Source organism: Camelus ferus, chromosome 23 (assembly GCF_009834535.1).
Source record: "Camelus ferus isolate YT-003-E chromosome 23, BCGSAC_Cfer_1.0, whole genome shotgun sequence".
Classification (NCBI taxonomy): domain Eukaryota; kingdom Metazoa; phylum Chordata; class Mammalia; order Artiodactyla; family Camelidae; genus Camelus; species Camelus ferus.
Genome location: NC_045718.1, coordinates 31,084,492 through 31,109,330, shown reverse-complemented (window position 1 = coordinate 31,109,330; position 24,839 = coordinate 31,084,492). Strand labels below are relative to the sequence as shown.

The 24,839-nt window shown below is 40.3% G+C and overlaps 1 protein-coding gene and 1 long non-coding RNA gene across 4 annotated transcripts in view; one reads left to right on the top strand and one right to left on the bottom strand.

The window, feature by feature from the left end:
* Positions 1 to 6,339, bottom strand: part of WDR26 (WD repeat domain 26) — a 38,543-nt gene extending 32,204 nt beyond the window's left edge. Inside the window, exons 1-3 of one of the 2 annotated variants that reach the window (XM_014562135.2) lie at positions 5,370 to 6,339; positions 3,357 to 3,456; positions 3,152 to 3,256 (exon numbers count right to left, since the gene is read on the bottom strand). In XM_014562135.2, the coding sequence (XP_014417621.2) occupies positions 3,152 to 3,256; positions 3,357 to 3,456; positions 5,370 to 5,788 (624 nt within the window). In that variant the 5' untranslated portion in view covers positions 5,789 to 6,339. The remainder of the gene's footprint in view (positions 1 to 3,151; positions 3,257 to 3,356; positions 3,457 to 5,369) is intronic. The other variant, XM_006188131.3, reaches the window with a different exon arrangement.
* The window catches only part of LOC106730065, a 103,362-nt gene continuing 84,860 nt past the window's right edge, over positions 6,338 to 24,839 (top strand). For both annotated transcript variants that reach the window (XR_004314533.1, XR_004314530.1), the window contains exon 1: positions 6,338 to 6,554. This is a non-coding gene — a long non-coding RNA (uncharacterized LOC106730065). The remainder of the gene's footprint in view (positions 6,555 to 24,839) is intronic.

The window sequence follows — 24,839 nt, the reverse complement described above, 5'->3', positions numbered from 1 at the left end:
AGAGAAAATGTTTATTCTCTTAATAAGCAGTTCAAGTATTTTGACATATACGATAAGATGGAGAAAGACTATATTTTACTTCCCAAAATTTAATGCAGAAAAATATAAATACACTTTTCAAGAAAATGAACATTTCACAAATGATGTTAATTGTAAATAATTTACTGAAAAAATTAAAAGAAGCAAGCAAAACTGAAGTTTGCTGAGGTTGGGGCAGGGCATTACTACACTTATTTAAAAGATCACGAGCTTCTTAAACGGAAAAGAAAACAGGTTGAGAAAACAGACTCTCCTTTCTATCTTTCCCCAACTCCTAATTAGACCTCTCTAAGAGATTATTCCTGGTCTCTGATAATTTTTCAGCATCTTTGGGCCCAGTAGTAATTCTCTGTCTCTTTTACTATCTAATAAAAACTTGAAATTGGTAAGTGACTAGGATACTCGAAAGATAGTTTAGTGGTAAATCCTGCCAATGTCCCCCATCCTACCCAGTATCTGGATTGCTTTATCATTTCCTCCCATATAATTACACTGAGCTCAACGTGAAGTTCTGAAACTCAGAAGTTATGATACATAGGAAGTCTGGTTATCAAGGGCAGCCTCCCAGCTAACTTAGTAGTGGCTCTGACTAACGATGGAATAAGGTTATAACCAAGTGATATCAATTAAATCATGACTCAGAGGAAAGGAGAAATGATCCTCCCTATTTAACTTTAAAATATACTGGTAAGTTTTTGTACATCAAGTTAATATTTGAACACTTTTGTTAAGCATATTTCTATTATATTAATGTAAGAATAAAAAAATTTTTAGACGTATAAAAATTTTCTGTTACTGATCTCAAATACCCACCCAAATTCCCCAGACACAGCTAAGCATATTTGAACCTAAACTAAAATATGTTGATTTGTAAGCTCAACTTCCTAAAACCCCAGAACAACTTCTGGTATTCCTAGTATCTGACTAGAAACCATTGAAAAATATTGGCTGGGGGGCAAGGGTGGGAGGGAGAGAAGAGGGGAGTAGATTGGGTCAATAAAAACATTAAGCTCTAAAAAAGTAAATACAATTTTAGTCTAAACTAAGCCAGCAAATGTATCTGGGCATACAATTAAAATAATTGTTTTAAAAAAACCCAAACAGTTGTCTTCTAAGGTATTATTACAAATTTACACTTCCATTAGATTATCTTCTGGAGATGGAGTGGGAGAAGGAGTAAATCTAAACACAATTAGGGGTAAAAATGCTGACCTGAATCTTTAAAAGCATTAATGTTTAAAGTGAGATAAAGCTGGAACCCCTTTCTTTGTATAAATACCTAAACTGTTTGATGGTGTGAGGCTCAGCCAGAGATTTAATCTTCATCTCTTATTAGACCCTAGAATATTCTATAGACTGAACAGGATGTAAAAAGAAAGGATTCCTCCTTATTATCTACAACTACCTTTCTTCAGTTTACACGCTGCTTCTAATGAAGATTTCTAATGAGACAGTTATAATCTAAATCCAATACGGAAGTCTCAAATTACTATGAACAAATAAGGGAAAAATAGGAAGTGAGCCTATTAATTTTTAGTACTAAATTACAGATATAATTGGATAAAGCTTAAAAAAGGGAAATGATCCTCTAAGAAACCACACTTATTTAAAAGTTGTCCATGGGCAAGTTCTTCACTGTCACCAAATAAGCAGTGCTAACTTGTCCAATGGGAAAAGAACCCCAATTCTTATTTTGGCCTTTTAATTGTCTTTATTTTATGGTCACCTTTTATTTGTCAGAGCTAACAATTTATGAAAAACCGCTCAATTAAAAGTACTAGGTATTTGTTTTTTTAAACCCCAAACATACTGATTACGGAAAATCTGGGTACTGGAAAATTTGCAATCCTTTTAAATATAGATGTCTATTTATTTTAACTTCTGTGTTTTCATTTTTAAAATTTACTATAGAATTGATTATTCCATGCGTTAACTTATTATCAGGCATCTGATGCAGTAAGTTAAAATTTTTAGTATTGTATTTACTGAAAACAAACAAAAAATGATAGTCAATTTAAATGAATCCATATTTCTTTATATTGTTTGCACCTTTCATTCACCTGAAGTCCAATCTCTAGGACATTTTTGTATAAAATCATATTAAGAATTTGAAAACTCTTTTGTAATTAAGATTTTTAAAACCCCCCTAAACACAGAAACAGGAGGCTCCAGTAGGTTTATAGACAGAGGCAGAAAGATTAATGTTTGACCCAATTAAAAAAAAAATAAAAATGTAACAACCATTTACTAATATTTAACAAACAGCTGGTTTCCCTACTTCACTTCCTATTCGCCTTCTTTCCCTCCCCCACTAGACAGGAAACGGCTTTTGACAACAAATGAATCAGCTAGAAGTTAAAAAGCCAGCAGCAGCCCAGCAGCTTATTCTTCATGGTTTCCAATCACAAGGACTTAGAAAAAAACTTATCCCCTCCTCTCTCTCACCAACAACTACTAAAGAATTAAAGCCTAGTAGTATAAAAGATTAATTAAGAATTATGAAAGAGGCTAACAGGTTAAACTACTAAACTGATCTTGTCAGGGAAGTAAGCAGAGCCCAATGGTTAAATTTGCATACAAATCCTCCACCAGAGTGATAACAGACTATGCAAACTTTGACACTACTGTCAATTCACACAACTGGAATGCAAGAATGGAAAATGGTGAGCACCCAATGGACTTGGTCTGAATTAATTATACTTTCCAAAGATTTAAAAAAAGATAATGTGTCAACTACTTAAGGCTATATGAATATACACACACTCAAATACATTTTCTTTACCAGCACATTCACTATTTTAAATAATATTCAAGTATAATTTATCCTTGATTCTATAAATATAAAACTCTTATTAACAGTACTGAAAGCATAAAGATCTTTCAGTATAATTCAGCAGATGCTTAATTTATACACTAGGTTCAAATGACACATTTACTAAACATGATTTTTAAAATATTAAACTCATTTTAAAATACTAACACTCATCCTAGTTTGCAAATTTAATTATTTGAAAGTTAAGGCCTTATTTTTTATAAGAGGCAGAAGCCTAGAGTTATCAATAACCTACTAAAATAAGCATAAATGTGAAACTAAGAACAAAAGTGTATTTACCACAATTATTCCCAACAACGTTTGAGAGATTTCAAGTGCGCCTCTTACCACAATAGCATGAGGAGAATGCACTAAAGGCTTTAGTTCATTCAGGTCATTTTCTGCCTGCAAAAATTGGTATAAGAGAAAAACAGAAATGTCACAAAATGCACATCAAATATATAATTTTAGCAGCAGTTACACAGCTCTATATGCCCTACTTTACCTTATCCCAGTCTCCTTCCATGACATGATTTCGGAATTTGGTAGCAGAAGGATGTTCTAAACGACATCCTGACTCTTGCATGAGGAGATCAACAGTCTGGCTGCAGGAGAGATACAGTGTAAAAAAGACCTGACCAACTTCAGGGTTTACTCTTCCAAATAAACTACGGCCTATGAAAACAGTTGCAAAACTTCTTAAGCTAACCTCATGATGAAGAAAAAAGAAATGAATAGCTTTGATGTGCTTGGCTAAACAAACTTGATTTTTAAACTGCCATCTACATTTATAGCTAGTCAAGTTAAAAACCTTCTTGAAACCAGAATCAAAATAAATTGTTCCTACTTTTACCATTTAACGCCTTTAATGAAGTATAAAATTTCTAAAAACGTGTTTTTTAACCAACCGGTTAAAAAAAATGAAAAACTAGGATCTACATACTAACCACTTTACTACGTTTGGAAAGATAAAAATTTTAGTTGTTAGTCTTGTTAGTTCCATACAAGACGATGGAGATGACCTGTTTTAGGTAAGAGCCTTATATCCAGGTATTATGTTTGCAAAGAAATTCTAAGAGGTCAAACTTTAAAATTGAAATAAATCCAGCACCAAAAATCATTCCCTTTCTCTCTATACTAAAAATAGCAAATTTACTATGGTGTAGGTTCCAAACAGTCACGAGTTATTTCCTCCTGCTGCTGTCAGCTTGCTTCTTGTCTCAGTAATATGTTCTGTTAGCATTTACAAAATCTGTTTTCATACTAATCCTTTTTCTTAGGGAATGAAGTGAAATCTTCCTTTGGTGTATTTCTTTTAGAGCATAAAAGATTAACCAAATGTGGTTTCTTCCATCAGATATTTTGATATCTAAGAATCTTTATCAGTCTTACATATTTGTTTACGTTTCAATGCTTTCTTATGCAGCTCCATTTATTTTTCAGCAAAAAACAGTGCAATAATCTGCCTGAGAATCAAAATATTTATGTCACTTTTAAAAAGTGCTCTTTCTCTCTCTCTCCCCAGAACAAATCTATAAATCCAAAAATACACAGGCGAGCCTAAGGGCTTATTTTAATCTATGCTTTGAAGCTGGAAACTGACTGTTGCATGTTGTTCCCTAGTCTTATTCTGTCTGGTTCTGCTTCATCCTCCACTGGGCTCCACTGCACTCCCACCAATCCCACCTTCCACCCCCTTGGTTTTTCTTTGTGTGTATACAAAACGGGGGTTTGAGGCCAAGATCGTCTACCTTCACCCTAGTTCAGGTATACAAGGCCATCCAAATTGTATGTGAAAATAAATGATTCACCAGATCAGATGTCTCTTTTTCAGAGGCAATCAACTTCGTAGTATTACACTGGTATCTCAGGCAAGTTAGTGGTAGGCCTCTGGTACACACAGAAGGGCCTTTAAATGACATCAACATGGTATCTTACTTCATTATTCCCATCAGATTTATTCAGCAGCCTCCTTCCAAATTATCCCAGTCCCTCAGTTCCCATAAACACTTGTAAGTGATTGTCCTTCCTGATTGGTAGTTTGCCTGGGTTGTCGGTCATGGTTGGGGGTTGGGAGGTGTCCCACAAAGATGCCTCTGAGATACACTTGAAAAACAAATCCTCCAAGGTTCATTATTTCCACCAGCTCTAATCCACCCCTCCCCCAACACATACAGAGACACACTCCCGCATCTGTCTTTATTGACAGACAAGCTCTTAAAGGTGTGTGGGGAGGGGTGAATCTTTTGGATTCTACGACCCCTCCCCAACCCCCAACGGCCTGTCTCCTCTCACAATTTGTCAGACTGATTGATTTTCCCTTATTTCCCTTCAGGTCAGCTCCTCCTCCCTGGGCGGCCTGTCTGAGCTGCGTCTCCTGTGTCCTGGGCCCTGCGGCCCAGCAGTAATTCTCTCTCTGCCTGAGCTCTTTCCAGCACCCCCCACCCCCGCCACCTCCTTCCCCGCCAGCTTCCGTCCCTCTGTCCGTCCACACCAGCTGCCTGTAAGGGATACTTACTTGAGCCCTAAGCCATTCAAGTGCTGTCCTATTAGCCTAATGACATCCTCATCTGACTGGGAGAGCCGCTTCTTCTTCTTGAGGCTGCTGCCCAGTTCTGGGGTGGCCAAGGAAGAGGAGGCGGCGGTGGTGGCGGAGGCAGCTGCGACCGTGGCAGAGGCTGCGGCGGCGGCCCCGCCGGGGACCCCGTTATTGACATTCAGGCTGTTGCTATTGTTGCTGGCGGCGGAGGGGGCGGAAGGCAGGAGCCCATTGGCGTGGGCCAGGTCCCCCGCGGACGACGACGACGAGGGGGACGACTCCCCGTTCTGAGCCGACAGGCAGGCGAGTTCCTGGGTCTGTCCCTGGCCCCCGCCGCCCCCTCCTCCTCCACCGCCGCCGCCGCCGCCTCCTCCTCCTCCTGCCCCGTTGGCCTGCATGATGCTGCCGCTGACCAGGCTGTGGCTGCTACTTCGGTGGGGGACGGCAGCGGCGGCGGAAGGGGCAGCAGCCGGGGGGAGTCCCACCACTACCACCACGGAGGAGGAGGAGGAGGACGACGACGACGACGAGGACGAGGACGACGAGGACGGAGGGGAGAGGCCTGCTCTGCCTGCCGAAGCCCCGGGCTCTCCTGCTCCCTCCGCCGCCGAGGCTCGGGGTTTCTTCCGCGGGGGCGGGGAGGCTCCGCCGGTGTCCGAGTCGGAGGAGGAGGAAGCGGAGGCCAGAGTTTCCTCGCCGAGAGAGGCCGTGGTGGGAAGCCGGTGGGGCGAGGCGGGGGAGGGGAGGCGGGGGCCGGGGAGAGGGTCGGGGTGAGGGGGGGCGGGGGAGGCGGGGAGGGGGTCAGGGTAAGGGGGTGAGAGGAGGGGGAGGCGGAGGGAAAAGAGGAGGAGGGGGAGAAGGAGGATCCGGGCCCTTTCCCCCCCCCCTCCCGGAGGCAGCTCGGAAGCGCGGCCCGGGGGTCGGGCCGGGGGGCGCCGCGGGGCGGCTGCGGGGGCGCGGGGCCCGCCGCTGGGCTGAGCCCCGGCGGTGGCGGCGGCGGCGGCGGCGGGCGGCAGCGGAGGCAGCTGCCGCCTCTGTCCTCGGGTCCGCTCCGCTCTGCTCCCTGGTGTGTTGATTCTTCCCCCAGCTGCTGCCTAATGGAGTCCAGGCGCTCGCGTCACAGGAAATGCCTATACTGCCCTCCTCACTCACTTCCGGTGGCAGGTATGGAACCTATAGGGGGCCTGTCACCCGGCACGTGCGCCGGGGGCAGGCCGGGCCGTGGGGGAGGGAGGCCGGCGGGCCGGCGGGGCCGACCCCGACCCCGACCCCGACCCGACTCGACCCACCCGGAGCCCGGGCCTGGCGGGCTCGGCCTCGCTCCCAGCGCCCTGGCGGGGCTGCCTCGGCGAGGAGTAAGTTTGTAAGCGCCCTCCGAGGCCCGGCGTGCACAGGAGGGCCGCGATCGTGGGCGCGAGTGTGTGCGTCTGTGCCTCAGTGTGACCCAGAAACGTCGGGCGTGCGGAGGGACCGCAGATCCTCCATCGTCGGTGAAGATGGGCTCGAGCAGGTGGCGAGGTTTTGTAACGAGAACTTCCAGGCACTGGGCGGCGGCAGGCACTGTCGGCTCACTTAATGGTAACCAGGATTGACCAGTTCTTCATTTGAGTGTGGAAAACTCGAATTTCCACAGCCAGGTGCCACACGCAATTGTTGTGCCCGGGCCGTCCCGGGAGGTTTGAGATGATGAGAATCTGTGCTCCACCCGGGAAGGTGGAATAATGGATGACAGCAATATCTGATGGGGGCAAGAAGTCACCAAAAGGCTAGGGGTGTAGAGAGGCGGGGAGGGACTTAGCTGAGGGGCTTTCACTCTTTTTTTAGCTCTTGCCCAGCATCTCCTTTTTCCTCCAGTTTCCTCTTGAGTCACTGCCCGGTTTAGACAGCAGTAATATAGACGAAGTAGTTGTCTCCAAAACATGCATATTAAGGAGAATTAAGACTAAACGTGAGATCCAGGCTTGAAATTTTTAGGTGAAATGTGAGCTTCGGTGTCACTGTCACTTACCCATTTATGTGGATGTAGAAATTCAGCCACAAAGAGCTGGGCTGAATCTTGATCATTGGTGAATAGTCTCCATTATCCCAAACAATTATTCACATGTGTGTGGTTGGTAACCTATACACCTGATCTGTACAAACATTTTCTCAGAAATTTAAAATACCTTTCTCTAAAGTAGTTTCCCCATGAGAAAAAGCATAGACTCAACTAATGCATCTTATAGCTCTGAAATTTGCAATATTAATAACTCAAGGTAACTTTGAGGCCGTTGGTTACATTTCAGATTTAGAGAAATAATTTTAAAAAATGCTTATGAGAAATTATTAAAGAATCCTGAACTCTATTGATCCTCAGACTGGAGGAAGGGAGAAGAAGACCAATGCAAGATCTGACAAAGATTTAGCTTTTAGTCTCATCTCTTAAATATGCTTCCAAGTGGAGGTATAATTGCAAGGTGACTCACAGTTGATGTTTTTATGCATCAGAGACAAACCTGAGTTCCAACTAAGGTTCATAGGGCACTGCCACTGTATCCAGCAGAGCCTGAATTACTAGATAGTAAACACTTCAGAGATCCTTGTTTGTATATTAACTTTAGACAACCTTATTATTAAAAGCATTGTTATTGTTTATATAAAATTAAATTTTGCAGAGTCATTTATAATAATGCATTAGACCCATAGCAGTATTGAGGACAAGCTTCTGAATAAAGTCTATTGCTTTCATAAAGGAAACAATTACTTAGTGGTAGCTACAGACAAGGCTCACACTTCATTAACAAAAATAAAGGATAGAAGGAAAAAGAAACTGAACTCAACTGGTGTCTAAACTCAATATGTATATCCCAGCTTTTCTATTTTTAATGAGCCCAAGACTGCTTTCATTAGAATTCTGAATTTATGAAGTCCATGTGTGCACACATTTTTCTCTAAACTAAAATACAGCTGAAGACTCTGTTGTCTGAACTCTGGGTGTTTTTAGAGCTAGATTTCAAGTCCATGTGCAGATGTATAATTCTGAAATACCACTCTGTACATGCTCAGAAACCTTCAGTAATATCGTATTCACACTCAGAAACCTTCAGTAATACCGTATTACCTGCAGGATACAATCCAGAATCTTATCTTGCTTGCCACAGACTGACCTCAGTCTTTCTTTTTGACTTTGTCTCTTACTGCTCCCTTTATGAACCTTTCATTACTGTCCCCAAAATATGCTGGACTCACTTCTGAGTCCATTCACACCCTTCCACCTTCTCTCCATGCCTCTGATGCTGTCCAATTCTGTCCGTCTTTCAAGACTCGGCTCTCTTCCCACCTCCTCAGGAGAGCCTTTCTGCCTTGCAGCCTCCTAGCTCTCCTGTGAGTATCACTTATTTAGGCTTCCAGTTTGAAGGCTGCTTGTAATGTTTTTTTTAAACTGACTAAGACCCCTTCTTCAAGTCATCAGAGAGGAGCCTTTCTAGACCTCTGTTCCCCTGATTTACTTTCCCCTTTCCCCTTCCTCCTGGAAAAGACTGAGATAGATTTAGGAATAAAGATCCATGCTGTCTTCTAGGGAAAAAAATTGAATGTATATTTAGGTATTTGATTCATTTAACTTCGTTTCTGTGCTATTTTAACAGGTCTTTATATGACCAGCCCTGTGCTAGGTCCAAGTAAGAGGTAACTTATTGTCCTAGATATATTCAAGCAAAGGCTTTCAGATAGATCACCCTCGGTCAGGGATGTTACAGAGTAGATGGTTGAACTAATTGATGGCTAAGGACTTTCCAACTACAAGATGTCTGTGAATTATGTACATATGAGACTCCCAATGTGTATAAATTCTTTGAGTCAGCATCTGTGTATTGTTCATCTAAGCCAGTATTTTTCAGATTGTGGGTCCTAATCCATCTGTGAGTCAAGAGATCAGTGTATTGGTCATGATTACAATTTAAAAATAATGAAATGGGAAAGTAAAAAAGCATAGAAAATATCCAAGTCAGTCATCCATAGGAAGGATCATTCTTATTTTGTGAAGGTTTTGTTTCAATGACAGATAACATAGGTTTGCTTTTACAAAGCAAATACATTTCTTCTGTAGGCCATTCTCGAAAAAGTTTGCAAAACACTCATTTAGGCCAGTCCTGACTGACAGAAAGGCAACTCGAGAAATAGGTGTTAGATATCTGAATGACAGATTACTAGTTCTGTCCAAGGCAGTGCCTCAGCTGTAAAAATGAAAAGCTACTAGATTTAAAAAGCTGAGATAGTATGGGTGTTTATAATAAAACATAACGCCAATTTTCACAGAATTTGTAAAACTAGAAGAGATTGTTATTCTTCTGTCAGCGTTTAAGTTTGGTGTCTCAACCTGGTACTTAGCAACATCACTATTACTCAATTTATTAAATTTCCATTAGAAGAGATAGTTTTCAGGCTCTCACGTATCCCTGCAGGGGGATATATTTACATCTCTAGCGTTTCTTTGTTTGGGGGGGGGCGGTCCTCAAACTGGCAAGCTGGACTTGTTAGACTTGGGTGGGCTTGGGAGAATTCGGGAAGGAGCACTGTTCTTGGAGTCAGAGCGCTTAATCAGCTGATTGACCTTGGGCAAGTCATTTAACTTCGCTGTCCTGCAGTCATTTCATGAATGAAGTGGGGATAATGGCACTGGCCTACCTGCCTCAGAGAATTGATCTGTGAGTCAAATGAGATATCAAATATAAAAAAATATTTGGAAAAACTATCTTGAAAGCTTTCTAAATGTAACTTCAATTCTCCATCATTTCAAAAAAGGTTTGAAGCAACTAAGTGCGAAGATATGATGATTTAAATTATGAACATGTCTGAGCTGTGGACTCTTAATCACTTTTTAACCCCAACTCTGCCACTCAGCTGTGTTCATGTGCACTTCTGGGCAGACAGCTCTGAATATCGTGCTTCATGTTGGGCTTCCGTGAGCCAGGAGTTTCTAATACCTGTGTAACAGAGTGAAGGGCACAGTCACCTGGCAATGTTACTCTTGCCTGCAGGTCTCTCCAGGGCTTGCTTATTTTTCCCCTTCTACAAACATTCCACTCATGCCACAAGCATCCAGCATCCTCCTGTAAGTGGGGTAGGGGTGGCACACCCCATGGATCTAAGTGCAGGGCAGGAGCCTTCACACTCGGAAGTGATGAGGAAGAATATTCACCGTCTTCTCAGCTGAATACAGTCCTTTTCTCAGGTGCCATCTCAGGCTGTGCCTGAGACCCATTTGGTACAAATAACAGGGTCTCAGGAAATTTTCTGAAGGGACTGAAATAAACCAAGAGAACTAGGTTGTTCTTTTCCCACCACACAGCCGGGATAGACTGCTTGTTCTCGCTGCACTGACTATAACAAAATGCATGTAACACTAAGATGTGTGCGCAGAGACATTCACTGTGCGTGCAGAGATAGTCACTGAAGCGTTGTTAAGAGCAGAAACAATGTGGTTATCACCATGTGCTGATACGGAAATAATATCAAGATATATTAAGTAAAAAATGCCTGTAACAAAACAGTGTGCATAATACGCATTTTGGTTAATAAATGAACATATATGCATACATTATTCTTTCTGGTAGGAGAGAAAAGCATAAAACAGTGGTTTACCTTTAGGTGGAAGGACTACGGTGCTGAGGAGGGAGATTCCAATTTTTTCTGTTTGATACTTTTTTGCATTTCCTAACTATGTGTAAGTATTTCTTTAAAGTGTCAGTAGGGGTTATTTGAATTTTGCTTTTTTGGTGTGTTAATAAGTCATGTTTTTAAAGCATTCATGTTTTTAGAAATACACTCAAACTATCAAAATATTCATGGGAATTTACTCATAATAAAAACATGCCATGTAAAGCAGTGTTGTGTTTAGTTGATGACATTAAATATATTTGCTTTTAAAACATCTCCTTTGCATCACCTGGACTTCCCATGTTCTCAGATGCTAACTCTGCATATATACACCGCCATCTCTCATTTAGTTAAATTCATCAGGGGAATAAAGGGCAAAAAGACATTCCTATTTATTAATTTTGAAAAATAGATAAATAATTAATAGTCCCTGGAGTCCGTGTACAGTGGACAGCAGGCCCTTGGGGCAGTCTTCCTTCTTCTCAGGTTCATATATACACTCATCCTTCCAGACTATGATAATAGTAAATAATAGTGGCAAAACAATTACGATTGTTAAAAGAAACATTCTAATTATTACAAGAAACTATATTTTCTGAATATGTATACACAGCCCATTTAGAAGTAATGGTCTGATGACTAAACTACAAATTAAAAAATGTAAAGACTGTAGCAGGTGATTATTCATAAAGTTTGAAAAACTGAAACAATCTCTGAACTTCTTCAATTTTATTTTAAAATTGTGCTCTCTAGTAACTATACTAAATGTATAGACAAATGTGACACATTATAATAGCCTAAATCTAAGGGGAAAAAAAGCTGAATGAGCTCATGAATGCCAGTCAGTAACAAGAAAATAGCAAAACCATAGCTCTTAGCTTCTTTCTGTGGCTTGTGGAGCGGTCCTCGGCTAAATCAGGACCAACAGAGTTTTAGATCTTGCTGGTTCCTTTAATACTAATGGGGTTGTATCTTTACATAAGAGCAGCCTTTCTTTATACATTTCTGAAATAAAAGTATAAGCGCTTTCTGCTACATCTCTGACCCTTTATTTCAGAATACCTTTTCCTCTATCCCTAAATGATAGACAAATGTCATGAACATAGAAATAGATGTGTTTGTAAGGCTTAGCCACACAGTTTCAACAGCACTTCTCTTTTCATTTTGTTTCCTGGTGTCCACTCTCCATTCTTATCCTTTCCTGTGATGGCACATGTCCACAACAGGGCTTCCGTAATAATCAAAAATACTAAAAGCTAACACCAGGCATTGTTTGAAGTGATTTACACACATTGTATTATTTTAACTTCATCAACCTTATGAGCTATATTTATTACCCCCATTTTACAGGTGATAAACTGACACAGAAAACCTGAGGTCACAGAGCTGGTGTGTGGGAGAGCTGGGTGCACAGGCTTCAGAGCTGTGTGCTCAATCTCTGCACTTGTCAGAGATGGCTGGTATTAGTCTGAAAAGTACCCATTGTTTAAATGCTTACGGGCCAAAAGAAGAAATAGAGCAAGTCCTGTAAATTAATGTCTGAACTTTGCCCTTTTTGTGTACATGAAATCTTGGTCCTTCACCTGTAAAGCCCCCATTATCTCAGCCTAATTAGTTGTAGGTAAATGAGCCCATGAGGGTCAGTAAAATGTTTTCCTTCCTTCAGAAGCTACCACAGGGAGTGCCAGCAAGTTCCTTATCAAAGATACAGTTCATTTCTCCAAGGAGTCCTTGTTGAAACGCAACATTTTGCCTAGGAGGGATAGCACACTAAACTAGGTGTAACCTGGAGATTCATCAGTTTAGCTGACTTCACCTTAAAAAGGTGAGTGAGGGCCAGAAGGAATGAATAATTTAATTTCCCTTTGAAGTGGGAAAGCTCCAAACCCAGAGGGCTTGGAGACACATTAAGTCCGGAGGCCGTAACCAGCTTGTTTTGCAACTGCTTGTACCTGTCTAATGAGGGTTTTTCAACGGTGTAAGCCTCTCGTAGTTTAGGATACCGGAATAAGAAAGAGCCAGCCTTGATTTACGCAGGAATTCATACTTGATTGCTTTACTCCATTAGCAGCTCCAGCCAGGTCAGCTGTAGAGGAAGACAGACAACTGAGATGAGGCAAGGCTGTATAGTTTAGTATCCGGGATAGGACAGGAAGGGCCAGCTCAGGGAGGTTACAGGAGCTTCTGTTGAGAGTCTGATCTTTCCTAGAGGGCAGCTAGATTGCTTGGAGACCTTGCAGTGGCATGTACCCCCAAAGAATATGGGTAAATGATTGCTCTGTCATATCCGCGTCCCCAGTAAAACTGCTTTTTTTTAACTGCTTCTCTTGAGAGTAGGCACACTATGTCTCCTAGGCCGGTCATTGTGCAGATGTGGTAGGGGTCCTCCTCTGTTTCAGATACTCTGCTTGATAATGAAGGAGTGGCCCAGATTACTTCTTGAGGTCCCCGTAGTCTAAGGGTTCAGTGTTTCAGGTTTCCGTCATCACTGCATATTATTTGATTAGGTTGGGGATGGGTAGGAGAGAGGAGTCATAAATAGTTCCAAAGCATAAAACCTTGGCTATGTCATAGCTTTAAAAAAGACTTTATTATTATACACAAAGGTAGAGAGAATTGTACAGCGATTCCCATGTGTCCACCACCCAGCTACAACAGCTAGCAACTCATTTGTTCTTGTTCTATCCATCCTCCTCCTTCTGATTATTTTGCAGCAAATCCAAGGCAATATTTTATTTATAATATATGTATTTATAATTCAGTATGTAGCTCTAAAAGGTAACTCTTTTTGAAAACATTGCCACTATGCCATTATCACACCTAAAAAATCTAATAATGTCTAGGTTATCATCATATGTGTAGTTAGTGTTCAAATTTCCCTGTCTCGCAAATTCTTTTTAACAGTTGTCTTATATGAAGCAAGAGCCTAAAAAGGTCCACACATTGCATTTGGCTGATAGATTTCTAAAGTCTCACTTTTTGGGGAAAGCATTTTTACTGAAATATAGTACATAGTGAGTGTAATATAGTATATAGTGTATAGTAAAGGATATAAAGTTTTGTATTAAGCACAAATCCTTAAGTGTACAACTCAGTAAAGTCTTTCCTGTGAAGTCAACACCCACGTCATGAAATAGAACTGTATCAGGACCCCAGTAGTACCTTACTGTAGATTTAATTTGTATTTCTCTCATGACTAATGTTAATTCCTTTCTAAATATTTTTTGAGCCATTTGTGTATTCTCTTTTATGAAGTGCCTTTTTAAAGTCTTTCACTCCTCCCTTTAAAAATTGTTTCCTCTTATTGATTTGTGGAATTCTTTATATATTCTGAATATGAGTCCTTTGTTGAAAACATGTACTGCGAATTTCTTCTCCCACTGTGTGGTTTGCCCTCACTCTCTTAATGAGCAGAAGTTCTTAATGAAATCCACTTCATCAACTGTTCCCGTTATGGTTTGTGCTTTTCGTGTTCTACTTTAGCAGTCATGTCCTCAAGGGCATGATGATATTCTCATAAGTTACCCTCCGGAAATTTTAATGTTTTACTTTTCCAAATTATGCCTATACGCTTTCTAGAATTTAGTTTCGTGTTGGGGCATGAGTTAGGAGTCAAGGTTAATGTGTTCTTCCATGTGAATATCCAGATGATCCCGCACCATTTTGAAAGGACGACCCTTTTCCCGCTGTCCTGCAGTGTTATCATTGTCATAAATTATAGAGAACTGGACATGTGTGGGTCTGTTTCTAAACTCTCTTTGTTCTATTGGTCTATTTGTTTATCTTTATGCCTGCCTCGATACAAGTTTGTGCTAGTACCTTGCTGACTTAATTGCTATAATTTTATAATAAGTTTTGCCGTTTGGGAGTGTAAATCTAATCAATTCTGTTTTTCTTCTTCAAGATTGTCTTGGAAATTCTTGGCCTGTTGTGTTTCATAGAAAAAAATAGAATCATCTTGTCAGTTTACACACAAAAAAAGTTGCTGGGATTTTGGCTGGAATTAAAATCTATAGATCAATTTGGAGAGAAAATGATATACATAGTATTGAATCTTTGTATCTAGGAATATGGCATGTTTCTCCATTGATATAGGTTGTCTTTAATTTTTCTTAGAAGTTTTTTTTAATTTTATGGGTAGATCTTGCACATCTTCTATTAGATTTATTCCTATGTGTTGGATTGTTAAAAAATTAAAATAAAGATTTAAAAAATTCTATAGTGCTTTACAATTTGCAAAAGTTTAAAACACATGATTTTATATAATCCCATATTAACCCCCTTTTAAAATTCCTCACTCCTATGTTGCCTCTCCCTATTCCTTTTCCCCAGTTGTCACTGCTAATTTGTTCTATGTGTGAGTCTGTTTCTTTTTTGTTTTATTCACTAATTTGTTGTATTTTTAGATTCTGCATATAAGGGATGCCATACAGTATTTGTCTTTCTCTGTCTGACTTATTTCACTTAGCATAATGCCGTTCAAGTCCATCCATGTTGTTGCAAATGGCAAAATTTCATTGTTTTTATGACTGAGTAGTATTCCATTGTATATACATACCACAACTTCTTTATCCTTTATCCATTGATGGACACTTATGTTGTTTCCATATTTTGGCTATTGTGAATAATGCTGCAATGAACATAGGGGTGCATATATCTTTTTTTAAATTGAGGTACAGTTGATTTACAATATTATATTAGTTTCAGATGTAAAACATAGTGGTACCAAATTTTTATAGATTATACTCCATTTATAGTTAGTATAAAATTATTGGCTATATTCCCTGTGCTGTACAATACATTCTTATAGCTTGTTTATTTCATACATAGTAGTTTGTACCTCTTAATCCCTTAGCCCTGCCTTGCCCCTTCCACCTTCCCTCTCCTCGCTGGTAACCATTAGTTTGTTCTTTATATCTGAGACTATTTCTTTTTTGTTATATTCACTAGTTTTTTTTATTTTTTAGATTCCACATATAAGTTATACATTATTTGTCTTTTTCTGACTTATTTCTCTAAGCATAATACCCTCCCTTTCCATCCATGTTGTTGCAAATGGCAAAATTTCATTTTTTCTTATGGCTGAGTAGTATTTCATTGTATATATGTGTGTGTGTGTGTGTATGTGTATATATATATATATATATATATATATATGCCACATCTTTATCCATTCATCTGTTGATGGATACTTTAAAAAAAAATTTAAATAGCCATAGAGATAATTTATTACCATAAAATCTGATATGTATGTAAACATCTACCCACATAAAAAATAACACACACTGAGGTGGGGATAAAGAGTGAGCTGGGAGGAATCTGCCATAGCCTCCATCTCCCTAATGACTGCAGACTTTATCCAGCTCTGTGTTGTTGATGGACACTTAGTTTGCTTCCATATCTTGGCTCTTGTAAATGCTGCTATGAACATTGGTGTGCCTGTATCTTTTTTTGTGTATATGTATATTTTATTGAAGTATAGTTTACAATGTTGTGTCAATTTCTGGTGTACAGCATAATGTTTCAGTCATACATATACATACATGTATTTGTTTTCATATTCTTTCTACCACAAGTTACAAGATACTGAATATAGTTCCTTGTGCTATACAGTATGAACTTGTTGTTTATTGGATTTTATGAGAATCCTCCTGTATTTCGAAGCGAGAGACACTCTGCCAGAGTTCAGTAGGTGTTTTGTGCAATTCAGTGGGTCTGTAGATGTAATTCTTGATGTATTTGTGGGAGAGGGTGAGCTGTGAATCTCTCTACTCCGCCATCTTGGCACCTCCCTGCCTGTATCTTTTTGAATGAATGCTTTTGCTTTCTTTGGATATATACCCAGAAGTGGAATTGCTGGATCATACAGTAGTTCTGTTTTTATTGTTTTGAGATACTTTCATACTGTCTTCACAGTGGCTGTACCAATTTATATTCCCACCGACAGCACACAGGGGTTCCCTTTTCTCCACATCCTTGCCAACACCTGTTATTTGTTGTCTTTTTGATAACAGCCATCCTAGCAGGTATGAGGTGATAGCTCATTGTGGTTTTGATTTGCATTTCCTTGATGATTAGTGATGTCGAGCATCTTTTCATGTGTCTGTTGGCCATCTGTGTGTCTTCTTTGGAAAAATGTCTGTTCAGTTTGCCCATTTTTAATTGGATGGTTTATTTATTTATTTATTTATTTATTTGTTTGTTTGTTTGTTATTGAATTGTGTGAGTTCTTTATATACTTTTGATGTTAATGCCTTGTTGGACATATCACTTGTAAATATCTTTTCTTATTCATTAGATTGCCTTTTCATTTTTTTTTTATGGTTTCCTTTGGTGTGCAAAGGCCTTTTAGTCTGATTAGGTCAAATTTGTTTATTTTTGCTTTTGTTTCCCTTACTTAAGGAGACAGATCCAAATAAATATTGCTAAGACTGATGTCCAAAAGCATACTGCCTGTGTTTTCTTCTAGGAATTTTATGATTTCAGGTCTTACATTCAAGTCTTTAATCCATTTTGAGTTAATGTTTGTGTATGGTATGAGATAGTGGTCTAGTTTCATGCTTTTGCTTGTGGCTGTCCAGTTTTCCAAACACCATTTATTGAAGAGACTGTCCTTTCTCCAGTGTATGTTCTTTGCTACTTTGTTGTAAATTAATTGTCCATTTATGTGTGGGTTGATTTCTGGGCTGTCAATTCTGTTCCATGTATTGGGTGTTTTTGATGCTAATATTAATGGTATCATATTTAAAATTTGATTTTCCTCCCTGTTCTAATGTTAAGACTATTGACAGGTACTTCATTATCAAAGATAAATTAAAAGTCCATATCAGAAAGATTCTTTAGTCTTTTTTTTTTTTTGAAAATCAATAAGGTTTTTTTTTTATCTTTTGGAACCTAATTTATTTTATTTTATTTTTTAACAATATAACATTTTTTATTGATTTATAGTCATTTTACAATGTTGTGTCAAATTCCAGCGTAGAGCACAATTTTTCAGTTATACATGAGATTCTTTAGTCTTTAAAAAAATTTTTTTGTGTGTTTTTTTTGGGAGAGGGGAAGTAATTAGGTTGGTTTGTTTGTTTGTTTATTTATTTTAAGGGAGATACTGGAGATTCAACCCAGGACCTTGTGCATGCTAAGCGTGCACTCTACCACTGAGCTATATCCCCCCCTCCTGATTCTCTAGTCTTGAATTTAATATGTTTTCCAGTTTATATTTGTTTTCTACTTATAAATAATTTAACAATATGGCTGGATTTTTATTTGGTTAAAGAATTTAAATTCTTTACATACTTTCTTTGGAAGCTTTAAGTACTTCCTTTGGAAGAATCAAGAAGACGGTGGCTCCAGAAGTCTATTTAGGTGAGAACAAAGGATTCTCTTGGGAAGAACTCATCCCAAGGGAGTGGGAGCCAGGCTGGACCCACTTGACCCTGTAACAAAGCTCCGCCCCCAGGGAGGGAGACCATGTGGTGTCTGTCACTCATGTGTCTTCTGGCCTGGGTGCCCATGGACTCATGTCTCAGTCTTTTGACGTGCGGAGGGAGGGCTGTAAGTGAAAAATGGAAAGAACATTTTTACTGGTAATTTCAGAAAACACCAGGCATATGCTGTACTGCTTTGTGACCCCTTTGATGTCATATTACAAAAAGAAGGCATTGTCCCTTACCTTGTAACAGAACTCCTGTAGCTTTGGCACTTTATGGCAGGACCTACCAGAGGCTTCCCTAGTGCCAGTAGGTAGTAGGAGTAGGAATAATAGCTTACCTGTATTGAGTGCTTGTTACGTGCTAGGTACTATTTTAAGTACTTTATAAATATTAACTCATTTAATCATCACAATACCTCCTGAGGTAAATTAGATAATATTATTCCTATTTTACAAGGGTGGAAACTGGGGCACAGGGAGGCTAGATAACTTGCCTTAGGTCACACAGCTAGTACATGGTAAAGCCAGCATTCAAACTCAAGCTGGCAGGTACCAGCGCCCAATCTCCTAACATCGTATGGGCTCTCAGGTGGCAGCAGCAGATGGGGGCTAGGGTAGGAGAAAAGGAATAAGCTGGGGATCCTTGCAGGGTGTCTGGCCAGAGAGCTGACTTTACTTGCTTTTCAGCACCTGTGAGCTTTCCCTTGAGGACTGTGAGCAGTATCTTGTGGTGGGGGTGAGGGCTGCTTTAGAGGGGTCTGGGGGCTAAATTAGCAATTAAAATCAAGAGAAGTGAAGCACAGATGAGGTAATCATAATTTGATCTTTAGGTCAGATTCATAGACTTAAGAAACACTGCATCAATTTGTTTTTCAATTCTATCACCTTAAAATTTCCTTGGAGTAAGTGGAATCGTGACTTCTGGTCTGTTCTTTCTCTGAGGTGACAGGCACATCTATATTTAGACCAATAGTCATGCTTCTGTGGTGATGGATCAGTGTGTGCCTCCAAAAATGGCCGTGCAACGAAATAGTAACACGCGTGTCTTTGTGAACTGATAAATCATTGACACTGTAGATTTGATGCACACACAGCAGAGGGACTTCTATACAAATCTACTTGTTAAGCAGGTAAACGAGCCTCTGTGCTGGGACCATAGATAGCCACTTGGGCAAGTGTCCATGAGCTCATGTAAGCAAGACTCAGATTCAGACACATCACAAATAGAATGAATTTAGGGCTTCCTGAGCCTAAAGCAGGAGAACCATTTATTTTGACGACACAAACCACAACCTGGGGTTTTCTTTAACCCTATCCTTTCACCTCCCATATTTTGTGTGTCACCAAGCTCTATTGATTCTGCCCTTTTAATTGCTTTCACATCTGTCTCCTCTCTTCCTCCTCCACTGCCACTAATAGTTGAGGTCCTTGACATTTTTTTCACCTGTATTGGGCAATAACCTCCTGAATGCTTTGTTCTTTTCTCTGATGCGTTGTCTTCACTGCCATCAAAAACTACCTTTATAAAGCATAAAACCATCATGTTACTTCCCTACTCAAAATTATCTCAATGGCTCCCATTGCCCAGAGGGTTAAAGTCTAACATCCAGAGACTGGTGTACGAGGTTCCTTAAGAACTGACTCCAGCCTCTCTTCCGAGGCCCCGTCTCCCTCATCTTGTCACCTGTGATACCAGCCATCCCAGACCTCCTGGGGCTCCTGGAAGCCACCATCTGTTTTCAGATTTGCTGTCTCTGTTGTGATGTTTCTCAGTAGGATGCCTTCCCTGCACCACCCTTCTCACCTTTGCCCTCTTGGCCAACTCTTAACTTTCCTTGTAGATTGTCCTCGTGCTCAACTTGGGCGGAAGGCATGGAACACCTCTATAAGCAGTTCTTTCACCATATTGCGCTGTATACGTGTCTGTCTGTGGAGTCCTCGATGGAGGATTTCATTCTTCATCTAGTCCCAGTGCACCATAGATGCTTCCATTCGTCCAACCATCCATCGTTCTTTCGACTAATATCTGTTGAGCACTTGCTATGTGCAAGGCACTGTTCTCATTGCTGGAAATATGCAGTGAAAAAAACACAAAATCCTTATCTCCATGGAGCTTTTATACTAGTGAGAGAAGACAGGCAATAAAGAAATAAACAGGAAATAAATCAGTGAGTATGGAGGGCTAGGCAGAGAATTAAAGTAGGGTCACGTGACATAGAATACATGGGTCTATACTTTGTGTTGAATCATCAGAGAGGGCCTCTCCAAGGGGCACCCTGGAGGTAGAGGTCTGAATGAACTACCTTGTGAAGATCAGAGTAAAGAACGTTCCAGGAAGAGGGAACAGATAATACAAAGGCCTTAGGGTAAGAACAAACTGACTTAGAATAAACACTGGTTACCTAAATTAAGTGGGGCAGTAGGGGGCTCAGTGAATAAAGTGTCTCTAGGAGGCAGAATTGAAGAGAGAGGTCGTAACTGGTTTGAGAGTCAAAGGTAATTCATTCTTTAAAACACACTAGATGCTCATTGGCAGCTGCTAATAGCAAAATGAAAAGGCCCTGTTGTTCACAACTGATGCACTTAGGAATGTAAGTGCCGAATACCCCTCCCCACTTCACTTGGAGCCAAGCATCTGTGTCAAGATGGCCTGTGTGAGGGAGCTGCCCAGTTGTAATTCACTTGGCTTTCTCTTCTTTGGGCCTTCAGTTCTCCCAGGCCACACAGTTAATATAACCGCAAGAATGTGAACACTTTTATTTGCTCTGAAATGGGCCTATTTTAAAAAGTTTACAGGGGGGAATGGCCTTTAATTTACCCATCCCTCATTATTTTCCAGCTTAATATATATATATATTTTAAATTCCCTTCCTGTGCTAAAAAAAAAGGTGCCATATCTGAAAATCTGGGTGCTTTAGTGCAGGGTGAGCCGTGTGCTCATGTACACACGTGGGCCGCTGCCGAGGGTTATGTAACAAAAGCTGTTCTGAGTACAGTTGGCTCATGCAGAAGGCCCTGATGTGGCAACAACAAATCTCATCACAGGTAGGCTGAGCATGAACTTGAAAAAGCAGTCATGGCTCATGGCAGCCTGTGGGCCCGCTTTGTTTTCCAACAAGAAACATTCCCTTGAAACTCTGGGTTGGGTTCAAAAGACCCAAGAGAGTTCTGTTTCACAGTCATGGTAAACTGGAGATACACAATTTTTATCTTCCCCAATGGGTGGTGGCTGTCATAGAGGAGATCTGGCCTGATAAAAGTGTTCATATTCTTGTGGTTTTATTAACCAAGTGGCTTGGCCTCACCAAGGCCATGTCTAGACAGTGTAATAGACCCTGCTATGGCACAATGATCTATTTGTGTGTGTGTGTGTGTGTGTGTGTGTGTGTGTGTGTGTGTGTGTGTGTGTTTTCTTCTTTTAATTATGTTTCTGGTTGTTCTTGAGGGAATTGACCATCTAGAAAACTTATTTAACTATACAGTAAGATAATTTAGGATTGAAAGGCATTTTGGACCTCTAAAGTTTTCAGACCAGGTAACTGAGACCCAGGATGGTTAGGGGTCTTGCCCAGGGACAGACAGTGGGTTGGTGTCAGAACTAGGTCCAGTAGTCTTAGTTTTCTGACTTCCATGGTGCTTTTTCTGTTTCTAGTCACATTGCCTTTTGTCATTGAAGGGAGGTAGCAGAGTGGCTACCTGATGATTGTTTTTCTAAGCTAATAGTCCAGATTTAAAAATTGGGAGATTATACATAAGAATGTGGATTTCTGGTTTCTCCAGAAAGACTTGAGTCCATACTTCTGCAAGACTAACTGTTGGCGTTAACAGTGGCTTCTACCTTTATACAGGTTTTGTGCTCTTCAGTTCACCACAATCTTCACTAGTCCGTATTGCCTCCCAAGCATTGACGTTGACTGTCAGCTGCCATTCATGGTGAAACTTGAGCTGTTATATTTCTGATATTAGAATTAAGAGGAAAGCAAGCTACTTCTCATACCCACTTCTCTATTAAAAGTGGATGGAATTTCCAGAAGAATGGATATTTTAAAAAGCAAAGTATTTCTAGAAAACAAACTATGGTTATCAAAGGGGAGAGAGGGGAGAGGGATAAATTAAGAGTTTAGGATTAACAGATACACACTACCATATATAAAACAGATAAACAGCAAGGACCTACTGTATAGCACAGGTAACTATATTCAATATCTTGTAATAAGCTACCATGGAAAAGAATCTGAAAATATAAATACATATGTACGTACATATATGTGTATGTATAACTGAATTGCTTTGCTGTACACCTGAAACTAGCATTATAGATCAACTACACGTCAGTAAAAATAAAATAAAATAAAAAAGCAAAGTATTTCAGGGCCAAAAGAATACAGCTCAAGATGATATTATGAAACAAATCTATTTGGCATCTATAAGGCATTGAAAGTTGCAACTCTTGTGCTAAATTTTAATACCATGGTCAGAGGTTGCGGCCTACCCCCTACAGGTTTTGAAAGGAGATTTTCATAGCATGGAGCTGAGAAGAAAAGTGGAACAAAGAGAGGAAATGGGCCCCTTCTCTGCCTTTGCCCCATAGCAGAGCTATTAAAAGTGAGATCAGTTTGTTTAGACACTAAATCGAGTTGTCCAAATTAATATCTCTTTGTATTAACATCAGGCCGGATTATCTTGAACTGTTCAACTATGATTTGGTAATCACGGCAGCAGACCTATTGGGGAAGTCAGCACTGAGGTTCCTCTGCTCTTTGCCAAAATCACAGTGAAATTGCTTAAAGGAAATGCGCTGTATTATCCTGAGAAATAAATGACAAATAAGCAACACCCAAATTTACTGCACTTCTGGTTCCTTGAATAAAGTGCTCATTTCTACCTGTGAATTTTCCCCAGTCTCTGCTTCTAGCTAGCCTTCAACTTGACCAACTAATACTTCTTTTGTGAAGCCAGGAGGCTCCATAAAGGTTAAAAATAATTCATTTGAACTTAACTGAAGTGTCATGAACCACGTAGAGAGCAGGAGAACCAGTTCTCTCTTGTTTCTATGGGTTTAGTCAGTTTAGTTTTCTGGTGCCTGTCTCTGAAGCTTGGGCTGGGAGACCTGGTGAGGAATGTTTCCTCTAGAGTTTCGACAGGCATGCGGCTGTTTGTCACTGCCTCAGAAGCTGCTTGGCTACAGGTAAGGAAGGCTGCCCTATGGGAGGGATAATTATGGTCAGTGACTCTGAGCCTTCAGCTTGGCCTTCCTCTGCACCTAAACTCCTGTCTGTTTCAGGAAGTCTTCTATTTTCGTGTGTGCACATCAACGATGTCCTTGCTTTATTGAAGGGAAATGGCCTTGGGTCCCAGTGAGGAGACAAGATTCTGAATCAGGCCTTTTTCCTGGCTGAGTGCATGGCTTGGAAGAAGGATTAAGTAGAGGGAGGAGTCAATGTCATTAGGATACCATACACATGGCAAAGCCAAACACAACCACCCACCTCCTCTCTGACTCACCTACACAAAGCATGATTAAACTGGAGGGGGCAGGCGGCTAGCAGGACTTTGTGAGGTGAGGACCTGAATCCTTTCCTTCCCCAGTTCTGGGAGCCCCTGTTGGTTGTTCCTTTTCCAGAGGACCTGGGCATCTCAAGATACACCTTGACCAGTGAGGTCTGTCCTGGACTCATGAAACCCTTGTCATTTGAGTGGCCTAATGAGGTACAGCTTGTGATGGATCGCAAGACTTCTCAGGGATATGGGAGGCTCTTTGAGTTGATGGGAATCTGGTGGATCTAGGATTATCCAGGAAGCCTCTTTCAGGTAGATAAATCCAGAGCAGATTAGGGTGAAGCTCTATGCTCCCTATCCTTGGCTTAGTCTGGAGAGCATTGCCTTTGAAACAGTCAGGCAATGGTTAGCATTATGAGAAATTCTTTCTGTTTCATACTTCTTATGTCATAGGTAATAGGATAATGGGGGAAAAAAAACCCCTCAACTGCCATACCAATGTTGGCCACATCAAAGCATCAGTTAATATACTAGTCATGGTAAATTAATATGGATCCCAATATAAACATTGTTTTATCCCTTTTTATTTTTATTTTTAAATGAAGCATTTGGCTTGTATATTCATTCTGAAACATCAAACATAATGCATAGTCATATTTGAATATGAATATGAATACTACCTGTGTTTTAATAATAACTGGTATTTTTATTATGTGTATGGTACTGCAGGTGCATCATTTTAAATTATGTATACAGCACTTAAGGTGTATAGGGACTTAAATAATTGCTGTTGCTTCATGTGGCCTATATAGAATGTACCAATTTAGCAGATGATGTCATTTAAATTGAACAAAATGTCGCCTTAATCTGCCTGTCCGAGT